Source organism: Trichosurus vulpecula, chromosome 6 (assembly GCF_011100635.1).
Source record: "Trichosurus vulpecula isolate mTriVul1 chromosome 6, mTriVul1.pri, whole genome shotgun sequence".
Lineage (NCBI taxonomy): Eukaryota > Metazoa > Chordata > Mammalia > Diprotodontia > Phalangeridae > Trichosurus > Trichosurus vulpecula.
Window position 1 is genome coordinate 49115115 of NC_050578.1, and position 15891 is coordinate 49131005.

At 40.6% G+C, this 15891-nt stretch overlaps 1 protein-coding gene across 1 annotated transcript in view; it reads right to left on the minus strand.

Moving 5' to 3' along the window:
* LOC118854098 (cytochrome P450 2U1) overlaps positions 1 to 15891 on the minus strand; it is a 41099-nt gene that overhangs the window by 12371 nt on the left and 12837 nt on the right. Inside the window, exons 2-3 of the mRNA XM_036764421.1 lie at positions 2643 to 3278; positions 1211 to 1372 (exon numbers count right to left, since the gene is read on the minus strand). Of these exons, the coding sequence (XP_036620316.1) occupies positions 1211 to 1372; positions 2643 to 3278 (798 nt within the window). The remainder of the gene's footprint in view (positions 1 to 1210; positions 1373 to 2642; positions 3279 to 15891) is intronic.

Consider the following 15891-nt stretch of genomic DNA (forward strand, 5'->3'; position numbering starts at 1 on the left):
CAGGCCTCAGGTCCTCCTTATTGTTATTTTCTGAATTCAGTCCAGGGCCTCAACTTCAAAGATTTCTCTCCTTCCCTAAGCCACAGTTAGGGCCCCCAGCCACACTGTCCTAAAAATGTTCTTGCTCCCTGCTGTACTGTACTCACCTGGAGTGTGCTCACTCCTCTTTGCCAATAGCAGCAACCCAGGATCACATCTGGTCAGCAGAGCTAAACCTGGTTTCCTGAAATAGGGGAGTTCCTTCAGTCTTCCCCCATTCAGCCTTTAGATGAAAGTTTGTGAAGTAAAAGTTCCTTAGGTGAAATTTCTTGAGATCTTATCTGCTTCCTGAAGGAGCTGACCTTGGGGCCTGCTGTTTGTTGATCCAGTAGACTTGGTCTGAAGGTGTCTACACTTCTCTCAGGCCAAACCTCAGCCCCTTGAGGTACTTTCAAGTTGTCTTAGGAGGACAGCTGCTTTACCCCTTTATTTTTGCTGCTCTACGTTCATTTTGTGGAGAGAATTTGGAGAGCCTGGAAATTTCTGACCTGCTTTGCTGTCTTCCCAGAATGCACTACTCCTCCCTCATTTTACAGATGAAGATACAAAGGCCTGGAGATGTTAATTGACCAGGCCACTAAAATCCCTAATTCCACCTTTAGACAGCATTTCTAAGATTTACAAACCTTAAAGAGCTATATACATGCTAGCTCTGCTTATATGTCTTACTGTTATTTCCTTGGGCCTTACCTGTGCCACAGTCAAATGGGGAACAGGAGAGAGAGAAAGAGAGAGAGAGAGAGAGAGAGAGAGAGAGAGAGAGGTAGATCACCTGATTACTGACACATCTGTGTCCACCCAAACAGGCCTCTGTTACTATTACTGGGCTCTGAAAGGGAGTTTTCAGAAGGCAGTAGTTTTCATGGAAATCCTCAAAACAGGTTTGGACTTATGAGTCCTGGGATGTTTGGAGGACTGTTTAATAATGGATGATTAAAGGTAGAAATGGGCATATTAAAAATACCTAATTGTTTTGTGACATGTTATCGGTACCTTTTCTCATATGAGATACCTAATGGTTGGATCTGCCTTGAGCAAGATGGAGTTGTTGGTTTCTGATAACACAATCACTCCCATGATTTGAACCATCCATAGTGGAAGAGGGAATTGTCCTCAAAATAACATTAAAAGCATACCCATCAACAAAGCAATCCAGTATTTGTGGACTTACTGGTTTTTTCTGAAGTCATGTGAGGAATGCCAAAAGGAACTACCACAGACATCCTCTGTACCTCCATGATGGTGGCTTCTGTGTAGGGCATGTGGACCTTGTCCGTGAGGGATGGAACTCTGTCAGGACCAATGACCTTTTCAATTTCTTTGTGGACCTTTTCTGTATGAAAAAGGAAAAAAGAGATGAGAAGATATGGAGAAGAGTCCCATTCAATTTTATATGAAGCTAAGCAGGAAGGAAAGAAGGAAACACGTATTTTTTTAATGCCTACTATGTGCCAGGTACGTTCTGTGGCAATAGCACTGTGGGCTACCATGATAGAATCCCTGGAGCCCCTCATTGTACCATATATACTTCTCCCTTTTTGGTTTACTTTTTTCCCCTTCTCTCCAACTTTATATTTCCTTATTTTTTTTTCCTTTTTGTTCTTCCCTTTCCTAACAAAATTGGTCTTGCCAACATTGACAAAACTCAACTCTTAGACACAGCTCAGCTGCACTGATAGCATTCCAGAACAGAGATTGTTTGCCCATGATTTAAATGTCCACTGGCAGCAACACGATACACACTGGCTCTGAAATGAAGAGCCAATTAGTCAACGAGCTTTCATTAAGCACCCATGTCCAAGGCTCTTTGCTAAGCACTAGGGAAAAGAAGAGTATCAGAAGACAGTTGCTACCTTTGAGGACCTCACGAGTCTAAAGGGGAAGACAACATGAAAACAAATATATACAAACAAGATAAGTTGGAAATAATCAATACAGAGAAGGTACTAGCATCAAGGAAGATCAAGAAAGTCTTCTCATAGGACAGATTTTTGGCTGGGACTTGAAGGAAGCCAGGAGGCAAACAGGAAGAGGGAGAGTATTATAGGCATGGAGAACCATCTGGAGATGGAACACCTTGTAGGCAGAAAAGCTAAGAGGTCACAGTGTCAATGGCAGGGGGCAGTAAGGTGTAAGAAGACCAAAAAGGTAGGAGGGGTCCAGGTGATCAGAGGACCTGTGTTCAAATCCCATCTCTGTTACTGCCTGTAGAACTTTGAATCGGTCTGTTAGCTTTAGTTTCCTCCTTAGGCATCAGGTTTTTTTTTTTTCCCTTTGTGAAATGAGAGAATTGGATTAGGTGACCACTGAGACCCCTTCTGGCTCCAATTCCCATAATCCTACCTTCTACAGGAAGCCTTCCCTAACCCCTCAATTCTAGTGCTTTCACTCTTTTAATCATTTCCTATTTATCCTGTGTATAGCTTGCTTTGGATTTGTTTCCATCTTGCCTAACCCTTTAGATTGTAAGCTTCTTGAGGTCAGGGACTCTTTTTCTAGCCCCAGTGCTTAGCAAGGGGGCTGGCACATAGTAGCGGCTTAATGTTTATTGATTGACTGATCCTAAATGAAGAACACAGATAATAGAAGCAGCCATTAATTACCTTGAACCTCGGGGTTCAACGACATGTACAGAAGGCACCATAGTAAAGAATTGGTTGTAGTATCCGTGCCAGCAATGAAGAGATCTCCAATGATATAAAATAAATAGTCCTCATTGAAGCTACTATCACTGTTATTCTTCATCTCCTCTTCCATATGGAGAAGGTACATATCTATGAAGTCCTGGGGATTTTCCATATCCAAGGTCTCCCGATGTTCTCTGATGATTCCTTTCAGGAAACTAGTTAAATCTTTTTCAATCTGTCTTAATTCCTTGAAAAGCCCAAAGGGAAGGTAATACAGCCAAGAGCATATGTTGATTAGAAGAATCTGTTTGTGTATGCTGATCTCAAGTCCTCTGGACATGAGGTTAAGCATCTTCTTAAAGTCACTGTTGTTATATTCGAAGCGCTGGCCAAAGCACATGGAACAGATGATGTTGGAGATGGCGTTGCTAATAATGGGGAAAGGACTGAAGGGGTTTCCTCCATGTTTCTGCATTTCCTCCTTCACATACTTAAACTCCTCGATGATCTTGGGTTCTAGGCTGAGCTTCCCCAGACCGAAATGACGAAGGGTTGAGTGGGAGAACTTTCTCTGTTGTCTCCAGATTGGACCATAATGTGCAAACACGATGCCTGGGAAAGGAAGCAAAGAAAAAGGAATACAGTTACATGGGGCATGGCCAAACCTGACGTCCTATGGCAGGAGGCAGTGTGAGCCAGGGGTCTGAACATTGAATATAGGTTCAAGCTCTGTCTCTGATGTGTACTTATCTCTGTGAGTGGGGACAAGTCCCTCAACCTCCCTGGGCATCATGAGGGGCTTCTGAATTCCTTCCTGAATCTATGATACTATTTTTAGTTCATCATTTTCTTTCTTGGAAGTTCTCCCACCTCCATAAAGCACTGAACTGTATTAAGGCCTGGGAAGGAGGTAAAAGGGAGGCCTGAGAGGTAAAGACACAACCTCTGCCCTCAGGGAATTTCTAATCTCCTATATCTGTAGGACTTGGCCCTCTTAGCTATGAATTTATGGCTAGCATACACCCAGTGGATGATTTATAACCCCTTATAGCTTGGAGTAATTGGAAGGAGAGCCAGATATGGGAATCATTGTATTGTTAATGTATTTTTGTTTAATTTGAAGATCTTCCCATCCATTAATAGGCCCATGTGCCCTGCTTAAGTCACATGGAAGCCTAAGTTCCATGAAGCCTGTGGTGGGAGGAGCTTGCTGAATGAGTAGAACAGGAGAGGGTGGAGTAGAAAGTTAGAGCAGTTAGAGATGGAGGGTTGTGATGCCCTCTGACCCTGGAGATATACTCAGAGGTTAGAATTTTGCTTTGAGGCTCACTCATGGGAAGAGTGTTCCTGTGATGTAGCCAGATGAGACTCTGGGTAGCCATTAAGGACCCTCCCCCCTTTTAAAAAAAAAACAGATGTTGGTGCTTCTCTCTCTGGTGACTATGTATGCATTTGTTATGGTCAGACAGTTAGAAGCCCTGTCTGTTGATTTGTGTTAACTTCTGCTTGTAATTCCTGTTTGTGTTTCCTCTGAAGTTCCTGTTTTCCCCCTGAACTAAGTGAATGACATATGTATGTTTAATTAAAGTGAAATTGTAAACCCCTTTAAGTTGCTTTCCTTCAGAAAAGCAGATCAAAGAGCCTGTACTAGCAGCCCTCCTGTGTGCTGGTGTTGCTGGTCTTATACCTCCACAGCAGTAATGCTAGTAACATTGGTGTTACAATTGGGAAAGTTGGGTCTGAATCCCAGCTTTGTAACTAAGGACAAGTGCTTCAAGTTCCTGAGCCTCAGGTCCCACACCTATAAAATGCAGGTAATACTTACCTTCCTCAAAGGATTGCTGTGAGAAAAGGGTTTTCTATAGAGCTGGATAAATATGATTTATGTTATAGGGTCTTAATGACATCTAGGACTTAAGTCCCACTTTTTTAAGTCAACACCATATTGGGCCACCAAGCTTTCCCATCAAAAGCATCCCTTGATACCACTAGCAAAGACAGACTACTGGACTCATGAGTCAGCTGGTCCAGGTTAGCATGGTGGCTCTTCTGTCCCCAGGATGTAGTTGTTCAGCACCAAGCCTCTCAGTGATGTTTTCATCACCAGATCAGTTTTTGTGTTTGGCCTGATGCTCAGGACACAGTACTAGCTGCTTACATACTGCCTCACTCTCTTTTTCCTCCTTTTAACAATTTCCTGCAGTTCCAAGGTTTGCATTTGGCTACTTGCCATGCCCTAGCTGTTCTGTTTAGCTTATGAACCCAATTCCTCTCCAACTCTAAGATCTATGACTTAGTACAGTTCTTTCCACTGGATTCAAATCTTGGCTCTGCTATTTCCAAACTCCGTGACCTTAGACAAATCGTTGAATATCAAAAATGATGAGGGTTGGAGTAGATGACCTCTTAGGTCCCTTCAGCTAGAAGGAGAGCCTTTATTCTGACTTATCTTGTCTCTCAACATTTTTATTCTTGCCTCTACAAACTTATTATGTTGACGCTTTAATTGCTGGTATTTCTACTCCAATTCCTTTGCCCATGGTTTTATTTTTTTTTCTGTCCTTCTTTGATCCTTAAAACATGTGCCTTTACTTTCTGAACTCTTGAAAAGAGAAACAATGCTTCTTCTTTCCCCCTTGACGTTTACCATTTTAATCTCATAGAAAACCTCCAAAAAGGTCAGGGGAAAGGGGATTTTGAGTCCTGCAGCAGACACCAGCTACGTGTCACTGCACATCTAAAGCTCAGCTTCCTCAGAAAGAGGCTGAGTGAACAGAGTTCTGATCTGGGAGCCAGAAAGACTCCAAAGTGTCTGAGTGCAAATTCTCCCTCAGATATTTAGCTGTGTGACCCTGAACAAGTCACTTAACCTCAGTTTAGTTTCCCATTCAGTAGAATTTGGATAAGAATAGCATCGACTTCACAGGGTCTCTGGGAAATAACATAGTAAATAATCAAATCTAGGTCAAATGAGATAATATGTGTTAAGTGCTTTGCAAACCTTTAAGTATTCTATAAATGCTAGTCATTATTCTCTAAGAATTTATCTTTCTTCGATATGAACTGGGCTTGTTATTTTCATTTTTTTCTGCTCCTTCTTTCTCCTCAAATGAGCAGATGTCCTTCTGAGAGTTCCTCCACCCTGTGCCTTTCCTTTACGTGGACTTTAGAGAAAGCTCTTTCAAAATATTCTCTCTCCTTTCCTTGGCTTTCTTATCACAATATTTTTTTTTATCTCTATCTGGCTATCTAAATAAGAGGTGACATGGTATAGTAGAGGGCAAAGAGCAAAGGTCTGAAATTCAGGGCAGACTTGGATTGTATTACACTAGTTACGATCACAGGCAGTCAAACCTCTGTAAAATGGAGATTATAGCTATATCTTACAGGGTGCTTATAAGGATCAAATGAGCTAACACATCTTTGAATACTATATAAATAATATAATTAATATAACATAATATAATATGATATGATATAATATAATATCTATATAAATTATCTGTGTTTCTTCCATCTCCCTCCCACTCTTTACCCCACTTCTCTTCCCTTTTTCTTCCTTCTCCCATAGCTCTCCCTACTGCCTTCTCTTAAGAGAGGGCCCTGGAGGTTCTCTTGCCTTCACTGGGACAGATGTTGCTTTTTCCTCTTCATTCTGGGGCTAGCAGCTAACCCAACTCTGGCTCCATGCTCAGCTTGCCCATGTAGTCAAGTTTTCATTACACAAGTCCCATATTATTCCCAGTCTACGGGAAGCATTCCTATGTCCTCATCTTCCACAATTAAATCTGTCTTCTAACTGCATGTAACATTTAAATAATTTCACGAGTCTGGCCATCTCCATATTTCTGCACCTAAATGGAAATGACCTTTTGACATTTACTGAACTCATTTCTGCAAGGCCTTAGGTCACATGGAATGCCAAGATAAATTCTCAATCGAGATATTTACAAGCCATTACCAAGTTGATGGGTACTATAATATGAAGCAGCATGTATTGTACCAAAAGAGCCCAGAGCCAGGGGCCCCATGTTCTTGTTTCCACTGGAGGAATTTCAACTTTCTGGGTACTTCTTGCTTCTCAGAGCTGATGAGTCAATTCAAGAGGCTGTGAAAAAGAGATGGTTATTTTATTGTCCTGTTTTCTGTCCTTCAGTGATTGAGGCTGAGGAAGCTGACAGGTGGAGTATGATGTTGGATACTGGTCTATCTTCCTGGGGGACTGTAAGGAAGGGTCCTGGTTGTATCCTCTTCCCATCCTTGAGAGGAAAGATCAAAGTCTGACTATAGTACAAAATTTCAGTAGACCAGGAGTCACCTGCCTGCAAAACTCCTGAAAGGGTCCAAACCAGATGAAAATGTAATTGGGAAATGTTTAACAAAATAAATAAAAATATATCGTAGGTAATATTAATCTGTGGTTCTCTAAGTCAATATGTTGCCTTAGACTCATGATGGAAAGTGCTATCCATATCCAGAAAAAGAACTATGGAGTCTGAATGTAGATTGAAGCATACTATTTTCTCTTTTTTGTTTTGTTTTGTTTCTTCTTTCTCATGGTTCCTTCCATTGGTTCTAATTCTTCTTTACAACATGATTAATGTGAAAATGTTTAATATGAGTGTCTAAGTAGCCTATATATCGGATTGCACGCCATCTTGGGGAGGGAGGAGGAGAAGGGGGAGTGGGAATTTAGAACACAAAATCTTATGGAAGTGAATGTTGAAAACTAAAAATAAGTTAATTAAAATTTTTAAAATCAAGTAAAAAAATATGTTGCCTTGGGTGTAGGGAAAGAGCATCAGGCTTGCAGTTAAACAATCTAATTTTGATTCCCTTGCTATTGACTATAGCGAGTCGCAGTCTCTCAGGCCTCAGTGTCCTGAGCTATGATTGTATGACTGTGGCAGTTAGCGATTCTCAATTTACTTTTAGGCCAGAAGCTTTGTTTAGAATGAGGTTGTTTAACCTGGAGTCCACAGATACAGTTCCAGAGGTCCATAGATTTGGGTGAGAAAAAAAGTTTACATATGATTTTAATTAACTCTTGTATTTAAAGAAATTCATAGGCTTCCTCAGGCTGCTAAAGGGGTCTATGAGAGAACTTTCACTAAGAAGTATGACATTCAGAAATTGAGGGCTGCTTGATAAGCAATACCAGCCAAGCCAGCCCAGCCCAGGCAGCAAACCTGGCTAGATGTTAAATTGGAACAGAAATTTTTATTCTGTATACTCATTTTTATGCTCTTATGGAAGTGATTTTCTTCCTTTTCCTCTTAATTTTTAATAAAACTTGTTCTGGAAAAATTCAACATTGTGTCAATTGAATTAAAAAGAGAAAAAAGATCTCCCTGCTTCCCCCAAGTGAAGTATAGCTAGGGGAATTTGTGGAATGAAGCTGGCAGTGAGATCAGCAAAGCTCAACTGGTTAGGGAGAGTCAGTAGAGCTAGAGTAGATGGTGGGTTCCATTGTGTTCATCAGACTTAAGTCTCTTACAAAGTTTCAAACTGTTTTTTAGCAAGAATGAGACCAATTTATAGCTCCAACGCTGTAAATGTGCCTGTGTTCCTACAGCACCTCCAATATGGGCTATTTCCATTTGTTCTTTAAAATCATCTTTTCCCATCTAATGGGTATGAAATAAAGCCTCATTGTTTTCATTTATATTTTTTTTAATTTAGGGTGTATGGAGTGTTCAGGGAGGACTAGCACCTCTGGTGTGAGGGTTTGCAGCCTTTTCAGGGCTGCTTCCCAACTTTCACCTGTGGCTCCAAGAAGCTATAGCATGTGCGGTGGCCACACCCCTGTAAAACTGTCTTGGCAGACAGGCTAAACCAGGTTGAGGGTAACTGACAAGCCTCAAACCAGTCAGTGAGTTAAGGGGGATATCTACTCCAAGCATGTGAAGACTTTTCCCAGCAGAATAGGGAAATGAGAACAATTTGTACCAAAGGCCATGAAGGCAGCTGAAGCAGGTGCTTTGGAGCGCTCAGAGGTTGTTCAGGCATTAAAGACGCCAGGGTCATCCACTGCATCCTGGCCCATCACAGTCATCCTGACTTTTGTCTTGCCACTCGACTTCGATGACTCTGGAAGAGACAGTGAGGCTGATGACTTTTTACAACTCTGCCTCACTTAGATCCAATTAATGCATAAGTCATGACATCACCCCATGATGTCATTGGTCCTCTTCGAAAGAGAAACACAAACAACATTTCTTTCATTTGTAGTTAACTATCAAATTAGATAATGTTTGTAATGAGTTAATATTTTAAAATAATATTTGTAAATGAAACTAAACACCTTATCACACTGCCTGGCCCACAGTAGGCAATATATAAATGCTCATTCCCTTCCCTTTCCCAATCAGTTATTTGGAGTATTTTTTCATGTGGCGATTGGCAGTATGCAATTCTTTTCCAAACAGTGTATTTATATCTTTGGATCATTCATCTCCTCAGAAATGGCAGTTTTATCAGATATATCTGGTATAAATATTTACCTTCCTCAATCTCCACCCCTAGTTTCTCATATTTTAAAGGCATTGATTTAAAGGCATTGCTTTGTCTTTGGGATCTACTCCGTCTTTTATTTCCTTATGATATTTCTCTCTAGTCAAATTTGGGACAATGATCTCTTTCCAGTCTCCAATGATACTTTTTCATGATATGATCTTTTATATTTAGGTCACATATGGATTTAAAATTATTGTGAAGTATAGTGTAAGATACTAGTCTAAATCTAATTTCTGCCAAACTGCTTTCTAGATTTCCCAGAAACTCTTAATAAACTCAGGAGTCCTTCCCTCAGTAACTTATGTTCTGGAATTTCTCAAGCACTGGGCAATGGTACTAGACTACTTCTGTGGCTTATTTATTCAAGCTGTTTCACTAATATAATTAGTGAAGTTAATTAATTTAATGTTAAATTAATTGATTTTTTTAACTAGTTGCCACATAGTTTTGACCATTACTGCTTTACATAGTTTGAAGTTTGGTAACACTATGTTCCCTTTTTCATCAAGGAGATTCTAGACCTTTTTTTCCTCCATGTGAATGTAGTTATTGTTTTTTTCTAGTTCTATAAATTATACTCCTGGTAGTTTGGTATAGCGCCAAATCTGCATATAAGTTTAGGTAATAGCATCATTCTTACTATAAAAAATAGCCCAACCCTAGGCAATGAATACATCTCTCTCCAAATACTTATCTTTCTTTAATTCTACGATGAGAGAATGCATGTGGTAGCCCTGAGAGACCAATGCGGTGCACAACTCTCCCACAGTTGAACCAGACTAAAATATCATTGGGAAATGTTTTACAAAATAAATAAAAATATAATACAACACAAACAATATTAATGTGTGTGCTTTCTAAGTCAAAATATCACCCAAAGAAACCCTTATGTATGGTTTAGTGATCCTGCTTCTATTTGTATTTGATACCACTGGGGTAGTGGAATGAGATCTGGGTTCAGGTCCTAAATCATAGCTCTAGGCTCTATCACTATTTTTATAGAGTATTCTGCAATTAAATATATATTGGTTTGAATGTGTCTCATAAGTTAATTCCCAGATACTTAATGCATTTTATAGTTATTTTAAATGGAATTTCTTTTATGATAGTCACTTCCCAGTTTTTTTTTTGTTTTTTTTTCTTTTTCTTTTTTTTCCGTTTTTTGTTAGTACTGAATAGATACGTTGATTATTTTTGTGTCGTGATTTTCCTGACAATCTGTGGGGTAGGCAGAATTGATATCATCCCCCATCTTACAGATGAGGGAACAGAGGATAAGGGAAATTAAATGCCAAATAGCTTAAGACTGTCAGGCTTTTTCAGTGGTAGAATTATAACCCAACCCAAGTTTTCTGATTCCTAATCCCATGTTACTGTTACTCTATCACTCTGCCTAATAAATTAGGAGGAGAAAAGAGGGAGAAGAGGAGGAGAAGGAGAAGACAAATTTGAAATATTCTAACCCAGCATGGATACTCTCTTTCCAAGAACAGAGGCTGCTAATGAAAGAACAGCTTTCAGCATGATTCTCGCAAAATGAGACAGGAAGTAAAAGAGGACATCCCAAGAGGGAAATGAAACACGGAAGTTCTCAGAAAAGGTTAGACATACAAGATTGAAATTGCCACTTTTGTTACCGATCATAGGTCAATACCAAGTGACTTATAATAGGGAAGTGTGTTAAGCAAAGAACCCTGGCTGAGACCTCAGTGTTTTGGTTCATCTGCCTAGTACTCTGAAGATGGTCTGCATTTTAAAAAAATATTTGGTTAGAAAGCATATGTTTCATTAATTTAACTGATTTTTAGAATCAAACAACTATTTATTAAGCAACTGCTGTGGCTTAATACAGACAGTGTGGGATACTGGCAGATATAAGGACAGAAGGGTCTTTCTTCAGAATAGATCCAAAGGGACCTCACAAGGTACTAAGAGTACCTAGCATATTACAACAGAATAAGGGCCATCCATGGGCCAAAGAAGATAAACATCATTGAATTAAGTGAAAAAAAGAGCAGGCGTCTCCCTCAGTAGCCAATCTGGATAAGAGCTATGTTATTCTATTAGTATTCTATTAGTAAAATACCTAATAGTAAAGATTCAAGATTCTAGGACAAAATTGGCTAAGTAAGGACTTAGGGGGCATGCATGAATAACGTAGGTAGGTGGTACACAGAGCACTGGGCTTGGAATCAGGAAGACTCATATCATGAGTTCAAATCTGGCTTCAGACACTTAGTAACTGTATAACCTTTTGCAAGTCACTTAATGCTGTTTGCCTCAGTTTCCTCATCTGTAAAATGAGCTGGAGAAGGAAATGACAAACTACTCCTGTATCTTTGCTAAGAAAACTCCAAATGGGGTCACAAAGAGTTAGATGTGACTGAAATGACTTAATCACAAATGAATAACATATGATAAGCTCTAGCAAACTATCAAAGGGAACTTAAAAGAATTGGACTAAATATGCAAAGAGATATTATCTAGGTGCCAATGAACAGGTTTTCTCTTGAGATTTTTTTTCTCTTTTCCCTTTTTCTTAGGTTTAAATTGTAGCAAAAAGTACTTAGGGGAAATGGGAAGAAATTCCTGAGTACAGTAATCCTTTTCGTTCATTTAAAACAGAAAATGCTACTTACCCCTAGTGAAGGATGACTACGTGTTACCTCCATCAATACTGATAGTTTTGAGTTATCCATCTACAACCTCTTGCTCTAATTAAGCCACCAAGCATTTATTAAACATCTACAATGTGCCAGGCACTATACTAAGCACCAGGGAAACAAAGAAAAGTCCATATACTCTGCCCTCAAGGAAATCACAACCTCATGAAATAACACGCAAACAACTAAGTATACAAAAAACACTATATAGGATAAATAGGAGATTGTCAACAGAAGAGAACCACTAGCACCAAGGAAAGGCCAAGAAAAGGCTTGAAGAGGATGCGACTTTAGTTGAGATGTGAAGGAAGCCAAGGAAGCCAGGAGGTGGAGATAAGTTTCAGACATGGAGTTCACTCAACAAAAGTGCATGGAATCAGGATATGAATGAAGTGTCTTATGCAAGGAGGCTAGTGTCACTGGATTGTTGAGCACATGGAAGGCAGAAAGGTATAAGAAGAATGGAAAAGTCAGAATTGGACAGGTTTTGAAGGACTTTGAATGCTAAAACATAGTAATTTATATTTAATGGTGAAGATAATTGGCAGCCAACAGAGTTTATTGAAGTGGAGGATGATATAGTCAGACTTGTGCTTTAGAAAGAGTGTTCTAGACCTAATGGGCTAGAATGGGGAGAGACTTGAGGCAGGGAAGGCTATACAGTAGTCCATGCATGAAGTAATGACGGTCAGCACCAGGGTGGTCATAGCATCAGAAAATAAACGAGAGTGTTTGTTGCCTATCACATGCTTCTCTCTAATCCTTTGGGTGACGCACAATTTTAATTCTTTAGAGACCATGGTGTTTCCACGGCTCACAATTTTGCAGTATCAACGAGTAAAAACATTGATGTTAAAAAGAGTGACCCTTTATTTCTAGGAGAAATTAGAGGTCATGAGAAGCGCTGCTCAATGTGCCAAAAGCAATCTGGAAAGCTCTCCTCCTCCTGCTCAGTTCTGGACCAGCTGGTTTCTTTTGAAAACCATTTTTCCACCAAATAAGAGAAAGTGTAGACCTGCTCATCCACCTACTGGCAGCTAGATGGTACAGTGAAGAGAGCACTGGACTTGGAGTCAGGAAGAGACCTGAATTCAAATCCACCTGCAGATACTTGATAGCCCTGTGATTTCACATCTGTAAAATGGGGATAATAACAGCACCTGCCTCACAGGGTTGTTGTGGGGATAAAATGAAGTAAGATTTGCAAACCTTAAAAGTATTAGAGAATTGCTTGTTATTATTTTGGCAGGGACCATAAGATCACAGATTTAGACCCAAAAGGGAACTTAGAGGTCATCTGCTTAAAGGATGATAGATCTGAAGCTGGAAGGGACCTCAGAGGCCATTTCATTCAACCCCCTTGTTTTTCAGATGAAGAAACTGAGACTGAGGAAAGTTAAGTGACCTGCTAGTCAGCATCAGAGGCAGAACTTGAAGTCCTCTGACTTCAGAGTTGGTTCTCTTTCTATACGGCTCCTCTTCTGCCTTGACGCTTCGTTATGTAGCGTTCTCTGGACCTCCTTCCTGGGGAATTTCTCTCTCTCTGCTCTCTGTCTGTCTCTCTGTATCTCTCTGTCCCTGTCTGTCTATCTCTCCTCTCTCTTTCTCCCTTCCTCCCCCTCTCTTTTCTCTCTCTCTCTCTCTCTCTCTCTCTCTCTCTCTCTCTCTCTCTCTCTCTCTCTCTCCTCTCTCTGCCCCCCACCCCCACCTCATTTTCCAAACAATGTTTGTTTTTTCTCCAAGAACTTAAAAATAATTTAAATAACCAGATGCTGACCCCAAAATGAAACTGACTGCTAAACAAGGAGACAGGCACAATCAGCATTCTGGTATTCAGGACCTCCTGACATTTTCTTTAGTTTGGGTCAGAGCATGAGATTTCATCAGAGCAGGGGCTTCCCATTGTGGAAGCTCCTTCCACCCAGGCAAATCAGCCACTCTCTTTATAGTGTGAGAGAACTCTGCCTCGGACACCAAGAGGTCAAATGGCTGGGCCAATGGTTACACAGACCATATGGGTCTAATGAAAAGCTCAGCTCTGCTGCCAGCCCTGATATTTCTGACAGATTAAAAAATTTTTTAAGTCTGTATTACCCTCCCCACTCCCATTTCCCATCTGAAGTTCTTTTCCTGAGAGGAGACTAATATCATGGACAAGAGTGAGGGCAACGAGCTATAGTATATGATAGCAGTCTGTGGAAGTCCAATCCAATTCACCAAATATTTACTGTCTACTAAGGCAATGGGCAGGTTCCAAGGGTCACAAAAGAATGAAATGATGCTGTTTCTGATCCGAACCCCTTACAATTTAGTAGGAGAGGTGACCTGTATAATAATAATAGCATTTATATAGCACTTTAAGGTTTGCAAAGTGCTTTATAAAAATTTTCTTATTTTATCCTCACAACAACTCTGAAAGGTAGGTGTTATTGTTTCACACATGAATGAATCAGTACTGGTTTTCAAAAAAAGCTGGTGGTGTTGCCTCATGCCAGAGCTTTTCCTTTAAATGCTATGTGGTTCTATATTTGAGCCATGGATAGAACTTGTAGAACCCAGGTTCAAATCCCACCCTCCTGCTTACCTCCTGGGTGACACACTTTGGGGAAAAGTTACCCAACCTCCCTGGGCCCTTGCTTCTTCATTTGCATGCTGAAAGGATTGGACCTCCATGCTTCCCTTCCCCTTCCCTTTCCCTTTCCCCTTCCCTTCTCTTTCCCTTTGCCCTTTCCCCTTTCCTTTACCCTTCCCTTCCCTTCCCTTCCCTTTCCCCTTCCCTTTCCCTTTCCCCTTCCCTTCTCTTTCCCTTTCCCCTTCCCTTTCCCCTTCCCTTTCCCTTTCCCCTTCCCTTCCCTTCTCTTCTCTTCCCTTCTCTCTTCCCTTCCTTACCTTTTCCCCTTCCCTTCCCTCTTCCCTTCCCTTCCCTCTTCCCTTCCCTTCCCTCTTCCCTTCCCTTCCCTTCCCTTTCCCCTTCCCTTCTCTTTCCCTTTCCCCTTCCCTTTCCCCTTCCCTCTTCCCTTCCTTACCTTTTCCCCTTCCCTCTTCCCTTCCCAAATCTAAGATCCTATTTCTCCTTACTATTTTTCAAAAGTATATTTCAAAGTAGCCGGACAAGAATTTGACCAAACGTTTCAGGAGTACAAGAAATAACATCAGTTCCCTGACTATATGAGCACAATTACCACAGCTACTGTTTTTGCTGTTGTTCATCCTTTGTTTTCAAACAGGACCAGTGATATCACAAGGGTGATGTTTTAAGTGAGGATTTAAGTGAGGGAGAGTTGTGCAGAGTCATCATCCTCACTCTCTCTTCCTGGGTCATGGAAGTCAAGATGATTGGTGATGGTGCAGGATGCAGTGGATGACCTTGGCAGGCGAGGTGGAACACTTAAGAGTTGAGTCACGTGAATTGGAAAGGTATAATGTTTGTTTGTTGGGGTGTGGCGGGGGTAGTTGGAAAGGAGGGATTCAGTTCAGTCTAGTTCAGTTTTTAAAAACTTTATGAAATGCCTACTGTGTGCAAGATGAAAAAGGGACAAACTGGAACCGCAGAGTTGTAGAGCAGGAAGGAGCCCTGTAGATCTTCTTATCTAACCCCTTTCATTTTATAACTGAGATCCGAGGAGGGGATTTACCCAAGATTGCACAGCTGATCTGTAGCAGAGTGAAGACTAGAACATACAACATCTAACTCTTCATCTAATGTTCACTCCCCTTATAAATAGCTATCGTTGTTTGTACTCTGTTCTCAAAGAGGACGGTGACATCAGGGAGATGATGTTATGACTTGAATGTGAATTGGATTTAAGTGAGGCAGGGCTTTGCAAAGGCTCCTCTGGAGCCATCTGGGTCCAGGGACAAGATATAGATCAGGATAACTGGAGATGGCCCCCAAATAGCTATCACTGATAAGAAGGTAGAAAATCTAAAAGTCAGTTGAACGACACTAGGTTTGGAATATCGTCGAATGAAAATTAATAATATTCTGGCATAGCTGGACAGTCAAGGGAAACTGCTATTATGCTATTATTCAAAATGTTAATTTC